Source organism: Myotis daubentonii, chromosome 18, assembly GCF_963259705.1.
Source record: "Myotis daubentonii chromosome 18, mMyoDau2.1, whole genome shotgun sequence".
In the NCBI taxonomy this organism is placed as follows: domain Eukaryota; kingdom Metazoa; phylum Chordata; class Mammalia; order Chiroptera; family Vespertilionidae; genus Myotis; species Myotis daubentonii.
In genome coordinates this window covers 28,140,919-28,151,179 of record NC_081857.1, presented here as the reverse complement: position 1 = coordinate 28,151,179, position 10,261 = coordinate 28,140,919, and the positions used below count along the sequence as shown (strand labels likewise).

The window sequence follows — 10,261 nt, the reverse complement described above, 5'->3', positions numbered from 1 at the left end:
TGTCTCCCCCTCCTCACTTCCACACTTCGGGCTTGCCTGTTTCCTGCTTCAGCATGTGAGGAAAGAACTACTAAAGGTCAAAGCTGCAGCCCTCGGGCTTCCCCTAGCCTTTCTCCTGCTTTTCCTGCACTGGGAGGTCCCCCCAAGTCACCCAGCCCAGTGCCCCTCTTGTGTGGCTGAGTCTGAGATTCAGACAATAAAGCCCAACTAAAGCAGAACAGGCCTTCCCCCCCACCCTCACCCCCCTCTGACCCAGCCAGTCCATGCAGACATCACAGGCCAGACAGCTGTTTGGATTTGGGGGCAAAGGGGCTTATTATGCTGGCGGCACTGAGGGGCCAGAGGGGGAGGACAGGCAAGAGCGGGGGTGGCACAAGTCCTATTCCCTGTAATCAGCCCCGTGGCAGGATGATGACAGCCTGCATGCTCAGGCACTGAGGTCACCTGGATTGGGACCCCCAGCCCTCCCCAAGGCCCTAGCACTGCTGCCTGCAGCCTTCGTCTGTCTGCACTGCCGCCCCATGAGGCCTCCAGGGCCTCCTCTCCTCAGGAAGAACCCCGCCCCAACACCAGCATCTCCCGATGCGTCCTGGTCTCCCCAGCTCCCGTGCTGGCCCTGACGACTCCCTGAATTGGGGAAGAAAGAGTCCAGGCTTGGTAGGTGGAAGCATTACTTTATTCAAGCAGGGAGGAGCGAGAGAAGGTCACACAGGGCAGGAATATGGGGGGTCAGGACACAGGAGCACCCCCTTACTGACCAGACATCCCATGAGGGTACAGTGAGGAGGGACAGGGCTGATGAACCCCCCCACACACAAAGACCAACACAGCCACCTTCTTGGCAGAGCCACCAGGCCCCAGGCCTTTTCCAGCCAAAAGGATGGGAAGGAAAGGGGGTGCAAGGAAAAGGGCCTAGTCCTACAGGGATTCAGTTGGCTTAAACCTCATGGGACAGTGCAGGCATGATGCCCACTCTGCAGGGTCTGAGGGGCTGGTTTTTATTCCTGGAGCCTCCATTTTCGGGACAGGTAGGTGCCCTTCCCACACCCCATTTCACCTTGGCCAGCCAGGCCCCTTGGGCAGAAACCACAGGTCGGGAGATCATAAGTTAAGGTGCTGGCCCTGAGCAGGGAGTGGCTTGGGGACCTGTCCACACGCAAGTCCTCAGCGCAGGAACAGCACTGTTTCTAATCCTCCCCCGAGTCATCAGGAGACAACGAGTCCCCATCTCCTTCCCTCTGAGTGAACGTTAGGAACTGGCCTGGGTCCAGATGAAGGGAAGCCCCTGCCCAAGGGGTCTTCAGGGCACTCCCCTCCTCCTCCTCCAAAGGGTTCCCTTGGTCCCCCTCAAGGGCCCCCAGTTTTCCCTGCCCTGCTCCTTCAGACTGCTGCACCCCATTCACCAACCCCCCATTCACATGCTCCAACTCATCCTTCAAGCTGGGGCCCTGGCCATTGACGCCAGGGGCATCCTCTGTCCCGAGGGTGCCCAGAGGGCCTGGAACGTGGTCCTCCCTCTCCAAGGGGGCATCGTCAGACTCATCCTCTGAGCCAGAGGGCTCCGTGCTGTCTTGGGACTCGGTCTCCTGGGCAGTCATAGGGGGATCAGCGGCTGCACCCCTCAAGCCATCATCCCAGGGGATGCTGACATCCACAGTCTCAGACCCCAAGAGGTTCCCCCTCTGAGGGCCGCTCATGGCAGGAAGGCTGTCAACAGAGGGCCCCGGCCCCCACTGCCCACCCCCTGGCTCCTTCCGCTCCTCTTCTTCCTCCTCCTCTTCCTCCTCCCCACTCTCTTCCTCATCTGCAAACCCATCAGACTCCCCATCCTGACCCCAGGTTGCAGGTTCCAGTAGCACCTGGGACACCTGGCCCAGAGGCTCCATCAATTCCCCGGGGTCCCCATGAAGGACAGAAGCCTCAGTCCCCACACTGTCCTCAAATTCCTCTGACAGGTCAGAGTCCTGGCCACATTCCTCATCTCCCCCTTCCTCCTCCCTCTCCTCTCCCCCTTCCTCCTTCTCCTCTTCCTCCCCTTCCTCCTCTTCCTCCCCCTCCCCCTCCCCCTCCTCCTCCTCCTCCTGGTGGGCCCCATGGCCCTCAGGGGTCAGGACAGCAAAATCACATCCCTCCTTCCTGGCCTCCCCTTGAGGGGAGGGCCTCTTCTCTGCAGCTACGTCCCACTCGGAAGAGGCAGGGGAGCCGAGATACAGGGCCAGGGGCGTGGAGTCAGGAAGGGTCTCCCCCAGCTCATCAGCCTCGCTCTCATCTCTGCTCTCTTCCTCCTCATCTTGGAGGCCCTCCGGGAGTCCCCCAGGACCCAACTCCTCCTTCTCACCCTCCACCTTTTCCAGGGCCTCAGCCCTGCTCTCCAGCCCCCAGCTAGCCTCCTGGTTCCCCTCTGCTAGGGGCTGGGGCCCAGGGGCAGCTTCAGGGATTGGGTTGAGCGACAAGGGCTCAGTGGGCCTGGGGCTGGAGGACCCTAGCCCTGGTTCTGCATCCTCCTCAGCTTCCTCTGACCCCAGGAGCCTGGGTTGAGGGGTATCACTTGCATCATGGCACAAGGTCTCAGCAGGGAGCACCTCGTCTTCTCCCGAGGGGACCTCAGGCTCCAACTCCTCCCCAGCCCCAGGAGACTCCAGAGTGTCTCTGCTCTTCCTGGGCAGTATGGAAAGCTCTGGCTCCAGAGCAGCTGCCTCCTCTAGGTCCTTTTCAGGCCCTTCCAAGTCCTGCACACTCTTTGCCTCCAAAGTTTCTTCCCCCGGGAGCGGCTCTATCACCTCCTCTCTGGCCAGGTGGCCTGGGTCCTCCAACCCTACCATCTTCTGCTCCAGTCCCTGCTCAGCTCCTGCAGCAGACTCACCCATGGCTGCCTCCAACCCCAAGGTGACCTCTGGGGAAGCTGGGCCACCCCCTGGGGCCTTATCCTCATTTTCCAATACTGGCTCTATCACCTCTGACATTCCCCAGGGAGCATGGAGGCCTCGGGCCTCCCCGTTCTCTGGCTCTTCAGGTTTCTGAAGGCCCTCAGCAACTCCCTCCCCACTGGCGCCCTCAGCTGGAGCCCTCTGCTCTTTGGGCTCAGGGCTCCCTGGGTGCCCCTCACCTGTGCTCCAGGCTCCTCCTATGGCAGTCAACTGCACTCCTCCCTCCTCTGCAGATCCCTCCTTTCCAGAGAAGCCATCACATTCCCTCGGGTCCAGCTCTGCCTCACCCTCATCGTCCACGCCAGCCCTCCCAGAGGGCGTTTCCTGATCCAGTTCCTGGCCCCCCACCACCACATCTTCCCACCTCTGCTGATTTGCAAACAGCAGCAGCTCCTGCCCCTCCTCTTCCAGAGACCTCAGTGACACTGGATTCTCTCCCTTCTCCAAGTTCTCTTCCTCTTCCAGATACTCTTGACTTTCCTTGTCTACCTCTTCCAGAGATCTCAAATTTTCTAGGTTCCATTCTTCCAGAGATCTCAATGATTCTTGGTTCTCCTTTTCTAGGGACTTCAATGACTCTTGGTTCTCTTCCACAGACCCTAGCGATTCTTGAATTTCGTTTTCTAGAGGTTTCATTGTCTCCTGATTCATTTCTTCCAGAGACCACAATGGCCCTTGAATTTCTGTAGACTTTAATATTTCCAGATCTTCTCCTGCAGACTTTAGCGGTTTTAGATTCTCTGCTACTGAACCTCTTACTGCCTCTATACTCTCTTCTTTTAGGGACCTTAATAACTCTTGATTCTCTTCTTCAAAAGGTCTAAATATCCCCTGGTCTTTTCCAAGAGATTTCAGTGGCTCTGGTTTCACCTTTTCCAGAGGTCTCAATGTCATTTGGTCTTCTTCTCCTAGAGACTTCAGTGGCTGTTGAGTCTCTTTTTCTAGAGGTCTCGTTGTCTCTTGGTCCTCTTCTCCTAGAGACCTCAGTGGTTCCTGGTTCTCTTTTTCTAGAGATCTCAAGGACTCTTGATTTTCTTCTAGAAAACTCAGAGACTCAGGATTTTCTTTTTCTAGAGTTCTCAGTGTTTTCTGGTCCTCTTCTTCTAGAGACCTTGGTGGTTCTTGATTCTGTTTTTCTAGAGCTCTCAAGGACTCAAAGTTCTCCCCTTCTAGAGACTTCACTAATTCTTGATTTTCCTTCCCTGGATATAAAAATGTCTCTAGATTATCTTCAAGAGATCTCATTAGTTCTTGATTCCCTTTTTCTAGAGATTGCAATGTCTGCGGGTCCTCTTTTTCTATAGGCTTAAATAGTTCTAGAGTCTCTTTTTCTAGAGTTCTTGCTACCTCCATGTCCTTTTCCTCTAAAGACTTCAATAGCTCTTGATTCTCCTTCCCTAGAGGTCTCAGTGTCTCTGGACTCTGTTTTTCCAGAAACATCAGTGGCTCTTGACCCTCCTCTTCCAGAGACTTCAGAGTTTCCTTTTCCAAAGGACCCTGGGAGTCCTGGATTTCCTTCCCGTCCAGATCCCCCTCTTCTTGCTGTGTTTGCTGCTGTAGGCTGCTTACCACTTGGACCCCTATGGCTATTTCCTTCTCTGCCAGTTCCCACAGCTCCCCTTCACCATCCTTCTGAGACCTGCTGGACACTCTAATCTCACTGGGTTCTCCATCTTTGGCCTCTAAACTGGGGTGGTCAGGGCTGAGGGGTGGGGCCAAGGAGGCATGATCCTCAGGGGACTGGCCTGGACTGGCCTTTAGCTGCTTGCCCCCAGGCTCCTCTGGTCCTGGCAGGATGCTGGCAGGGATGGCTACATTGGCTTCAGCCCCCATGGCCTGTGGAAACGGTTGCTGCCCAACCTCTGGCTGGAGCACAGAGAGAGGGGCATCCTGGGCTCTGATCTCTCCATCGGTAGCAGGGCAGGGGGCCTGAGCTGTGGGTGGGATAGGGGTGCTGGCCAAGGTGGGGGTACGAGCCTGGAGGGATTCCTGGCTCTTCAGAAAGGCTGGAACAGGTGTCTGAAGAGTATCAGGTAAGGGCAAGGAGAGGGGAGTAGGGCTGAGGACAGAGAGCAAAGGTCCCAGACGCTGGCCCTCTGGAGTACCAGGAAAATGAAGTTCCAGCTTGGGGTCTGGAAAGATGGAGGAAAAGAAACGGTGTCAGTATGTACTGGCAGGGGGATGGGGCCACAGAGCAGTTACCATTTCTGGCAAGAGTGCCCATGGGCCCTCTCCTTGCCTCCTACTGCATGGGTTGTTGGGAGCCAAGGAGTCAAGACTTAGACTGGTGCCTCTCAAGAAAGGAATTGCTCTGGGGTATGAAAAGCAAAAAAGGGCAGAGTTTTGAGGAGGGGGAACCTGGCCCCAACTCTTACCCTGGAAGCTGAAGGAAGCCTTGGACACACCGCCAGGTATCTGCAGTCGGGAGTTCTCAGCCTCTAGGAGGGTCCTGGGGAATGAGGGAGGGAAAACTGGGTTAGCCCTCTGTCCACAGGCCCGTAGGCAAACCAGCCAGAAAAAAAACCACGAAAATAAAAACCAAAACCCTAATACTGCAGGCTTCCTTTTCATTTTTACCACTATCACACGAAAGCCACAGGTGGGGATATACTTGGCTGTGGACATGAAATCACATATCCAGATATCACGTACTTGTTCACAGAGCATCACACACATATTTGGGACACACAGATGAGCTGACAGACACACAAGCAGATTCCCACACAGCAGACACAATGTACACACTCCCACATATAGCTTAGACTAGTCTCCCCCTCCCCACCCCAGGCTAATGACCTCATCCTCTGTGTGTGGTGCCCATTCTCATGCTAATTGATGCCATTGTCCACACCACCATCTGGAGGGTCTGAGGAGGGGCTTCCCAGGGGAAGTGGGAATTCTCAGGCTGTTCCCATGGGATAGGCCCCCTCCTCCTCCCTCAGGGCCCCAGGAGCTAGTCACAGAAAGAAAGAAAAGAATTCATCTAAATCCTTTTCAGGCCTCAAAAACCCAGAGGTTAAGCCTCCCCCAGACCCTTTCCCTCAGTGATTTGACTGGGGTTAAGGCCCTCATCTTGGGATCTCCAAGTGCTCTGGGTCCCAAGCCTTTTAGGGCAACGGAGGTCTTTGTGTTCATGCCTTTGCCTCAATACCCCATGGGGACTGGGGAGGAGAGACCCGTAGGAGGAGGGGGAAACAATCAATTCAACAGGTTATGCTGAACATCAACTCTCAGCTCTTCTTCATGATCTCTGAGGCTGGTTAGTATTGTCTGCAGTCTCGCCTCCATCCTTCCCCAGGCAGCATCCTGCCCTCTGAGCTCACTCCACGGCTCCCTTCCTCATCCCTGGCTCCTCACTGAGCCCTGCTTCCTTTCTGGGCCCTGCTTCCCCTCCCCTCCAGAACCTGTCCTAGGACCCCTGCCTTTGTTTGTCTGTGGACTCTGGGGGCACTGTCTTCAGAGCTTGTCTAACCCCGGCCCTCACAGTGGGCTTGGGATACGAAGCCCTTCATGGTAGCAAAGCCCCTTCCTCAGGCTCGGTCACTGAACCCTCAGCCAACCAGGTCAGTTTCCCGGAAGAGGCTGTGAGTTTACCCAAGGCCACGCAGCCAGAGCAGCAGCACCTCCTCAGTCTCAGCCTTTCCTGGGCCAGGAAATGTGGCTAGCAGAAGGGCTGGGTAGGGCCAAGGGACTAGGATTTGGGAGTAGTCAGGCCCATGACATTCAGGATGGAAGGGGCCTTGGAGGTCACCCAGCCCATCTTCCATCTCCCAGACAAGGAGACTCGCCAGTGCAAACCAGTGCCACCTACCCACACCTGCAGTTCCTCCTTTCTGAGGTTGCCCAAGGAACTTACCTCCTTGCGTGAGAATACACACTCAGACAGGGCTTTTCAGCCCCCTGGGGTAAGAGTCCGGATGCAGAGGCCCCACAGGTGGCCAGCCCTCTCTCCTATTCAGCAATATCACCCCTCCTTGGGGGATTTCTTGGGCACAGGATACTTCTCTGGTCCTGAACCCACCGGGGATTAAGTGGGGTCAGGTGGGAAATATACTGGTGTGAAAGGGATCAGCCTAGACCAGTGATGGCGAGCCTTTTGAGCTCGGCGTGTCGGCATTTTGAAAAACCCTAACTTAACTCTGGTGCCGTGTCACATATAGAAATTTTTTGATATTTGCAACCATAGTAAAACAAAGGCTTATATTTTTTATATTTATTTTATATATTTACATGCCACTTAACAAAGAAAAACCAACCAAAAAAATGAGTTCGCGTGTCACCTCTGACACGCATGTCACAGGTTCGCCATCACTGGCCTAGAGTCACAGAACCTAGTGGCTCTGGACCCCTTCAGCTGAGGCCCTTCTGCCTCATCTGGGTGGGTCGGGGTCAACCTGTACCTGTATGTGGCAACCTCCAGGCTGAGGGACATCTTGAGGCGTGCCAGCTGCTGCCGGCCTTCCAGGACCTGGGCAATCTGACTCTGTAGGTCCTTTTTCTCCTGCTCCAGGGCCTCCATGGCCAGCTGCAGAGCAAGCCAGAGGCAGTCAGTAAAGGGTGGGGTCCTGCCTGCTGATGAACCTGCATCCCCCTGGCTGCTGCAACAGCACCTTCTGCTCCTGACTTCTCTGGTGAGCAGATTCCTGCCTCCCTACCCCACTCCCTGCCCAGAGAACCCCTCTGGAGACCCCAAGAGGAGCACAAGGGCCCCTCTTGGCCGTGTTCTCTCTCTCTCTCTCTCTGTCTCTCTCTGTCTCTCTCTCTCTCTCTCTCTCTCTCTCTCTCTCTCTCTCCTCCCATGGGGCTCCTTCTCTGAGGATGCTGACTAAATGATTGCACATGCTGCTCAGAATTCAACTGCCACAGGAAGGGGGACATGAGGGAGGGGAGGAGATGGTTACAGGGCGGAGGAGAGGGCAGGGGGAGTAGAAGCAGAAGGAAAAACGATTAATCAAGAAGCCTGGAGCCCGCAGCACTGGAAGCCAAAACTGCCTTAGTCCCAGTCACTGTCTTTTGCTCCTCACACCCACCCCCTCCACTTCCCACATGTTCTGGAATCTGTCTCCTCTGAGAGGAGGGTTGGGGAGGTGGCCATGGTGAGACCTCTGTCGGCCCAGGAAGGGAGCTGTTTTCTCAGTTGCTGGTCACATCTGTGCGGTGTGAGGGGGAGCAGCTGTCCCAGGCTTCTGGAATGTGCTGAGGGAGTTAAGAAGCCATGACGTGGGACAAGGGCAGTTGGTCCCTCATGCAGGGCCCCTCACCCCCACCTGTCAGGGGGACGAGGGTGGTTAGGAACTTTGAAGATTCTGAGTAGCAGGACCATGAGGTTCGGCAGCACGGAGAAGGAAAGTCCTGGGCATCTTGCCAGTGACAGCGGAGTCTAGGGAGGGGCCCAGAGGCCATCAGAGTGGGAAGGTGCTTACACCCGTCTTGGGCCTGTCTGCCCTTCCAGGCGGTCTGATTTGAGAGGCTCCGACCCCAACCATTTCCACCCTATTCTAGAGGGAGCTGTGAAAGTCTAGGGCCTCTGGCACCAGCTATGAGTTTTCTAAGAAGTGGTCCCTGAATGGGCAGCCACCCCCCTTCCACCCCCACTTTCCACCCCCTTCCCCAGAAGGTCTCTGAGCCCCGTAGGGACTTTTCGGAGCCTTGTTTCGCCCCAAGTCCCCCACCTCCTCACCTGGAACTTCTCCGTGGCCCTCAGCTGCTCCTGCCAGCGGCCCTCCAACCTCTGCTCCAGGGCTGCCCTGCGCTCTTGGAGGCCGCCGCGCTCGGCCTGCAGCTGCTGCAGCTCTAGGTGCCCCTGGCGGGCGCCCTGCACCGCATGACCCAGCCTCTGGCGGGCCTCGCCCAGCGCCGTCTCCATGCGCTCCACGCGCTCCTGGTAGCCGCGCACGGCCCCGCGCCACGCCTCGCCCAGCAGGCGCGCGAGCTCCTCCACTTCGGGGCCGGGCGCCGGGGGCGCGCGGGGGGGACCGGGGCGGCACGGGGGCCCAGCGGCCGGCGCGGTCAGGCCCGCGCGCTCCTCCTCGTGCGCCGCGCGCAGGGCCTCCAGCTCGCGCTCCAGCTCGGCCGCCCGGCGGCTCAGCCAGGCCTGGGCGCACTTCTCCGCCTCCACCGCGCGCCGGCCGCGGGCCACCTCCTCCGCCGCGCGCTCGCGGGCCAGCCGCTGCTGCCGGCACCGGCCCGCCACGCTCCCCGCCTCCTCCTCCAGGCTGTCGCGCGCCACCTCGGCCGCGTGCTTCTCCCGCCAGCGCTGGTCCACGAGGGCCCGCAGGGCGGCCAGCTCGTCGGCGGCGCGGGCGCGCCAGGAAGCATCCCCGGACTGTGCCCGGAGACCGACGAGCTCCGCGCTCAGCAGCTCATACTGTTCCTCCAGCGCCTTGACCCGGGCCAGGTAGGCCTCCAGGCGACGGTTGAGCTCCCACATCTGAAAAGATTCCACCCCCAGGCAGCCCTCCATCCTGCACGTCTGACCCGCCAAAGAGGGAGAGGCGCTGGGCACCGGGGGAAGCCAGCGGCTCGCACAGCTTTTAGGATGAAAGGGAAAGGGAGGCCGACGGGGACAATGACAGGACGGGGCGAGGAGCGGCTGGAGCGACGGGGAGTCCGGAGTGGGAGCGAGGCTATTCATACTCCCGCCGGTCCGGCCGGGGCGGGGGCGGGGCGGGGCCTGGGCCTTAACCCCTTCAGCTGGGAGGAGCCGCGGCATCCCCTGTCCGTCCCTGCGGCCTGGTGTGCCAGATGCAAAGTGGAACTTTTTTTTTTTTTTTTTTTTAAGGACAAGCCATGCCTGGAGAATCTGATCCCAGGGTGTGGCTTTCTGAGGGAGGAGGCAGAGGGGAAGGGTCATAACCCTGATGAAAGTCGATTATGCACAGAACTAGCCGTCCAGGGGGTGCCAGGGCATTCGGGGCCCGAAGAGGATTCCAGTCTCAGTTACTCAGCACACCCGAGAAAGGTGTCACTTCCTGAGCTCCTCTAAGACTCCGTTTCTTCGTCCATAAAATGGGAGCATGATGGAAAGCCCACGGTTGTTCTTTTTTTCGTTTCTTTTTCTTTCTTCTTTTTTTTTTTTGGTAATTGCAAATGCCCCACCCCACCCCACCCCACCCCAAAATACTAGAAAAAGGCAGAATTGCAAAGAGAGGATAAGAGAGACACTGCCTGGGGGAAAAGAACAGATGCGTTGTATTGGGAGAGTGAAATGGACACACACCCTATCGCCTCTGTGTCCATCCGAGAATGGAAAGGTCAGATGCAAGGGTACTTTCCCCATTACTCACCTCCATGCTTCCTCCTGCTCTCCCACAAAACCCGAGGTTCACGTACCC

The 10,261-nt window shown here is 57.5% G+C and overlaps 1 protein-coding gene across 1 annotated transcript; it reads right to left on the bottom strand.

Annotated features, from left to right (window-relative positions):
* Nucleotides 1-658: 658 nt before the first annotated feature.
* NES (nestin) lies at nucleotides 659-9,556 on the bottom strand. Its single transcript, XM_059675244.1, has 4 exons — nucleotides 8,608-9,556; nucleotides 7,328-7,452; nucleotides 5,303-5,376; nucleotides 659-5,059 (listed from the first exon to the last, which is right to left on the bottom strand). The coding sequence occupies exons 1-4, from the start codon at nucleotides 9,388-9,390 to the stop codon at nucleotides 1,188-1,190; spliced, it is 4,854 nt and encodes a 1,617-aa protein (XP_059531227.1). The 5' UTR covers nucleotides 9,391-9,556; the 3' UTR covers nucleotides 659-1,187.
* Nucleotides 9,557-10,261: the final 705 nt, after the last annotated feature.

Excerpts from the sequence above, each read along its gene's own strand:
- NES (XM_059675244.1), bottom strand. The coding sequence starts at position 9,390 with ATGGAGGGCTGCCTGGGGGTGGAATCTTTTCAGATGTGGGAGCTCAAC. Across the intron at positions 7,453-8,607 it reads GGGCCACGGAGAAGTTCCAG|CTGGCCATGGAGGCCCTGGA; the intron begins GTGAGGAGGTGG and ends CTTGCTCTGCAG. Across the intron at positions 5,377-7,327 it reads CTGGAGGTTGCCACATACAG|GACCCTCCTAGAGGCTGAGA; the intron begins GTACAGGTTGAC and ends CTCATTCCCCAG.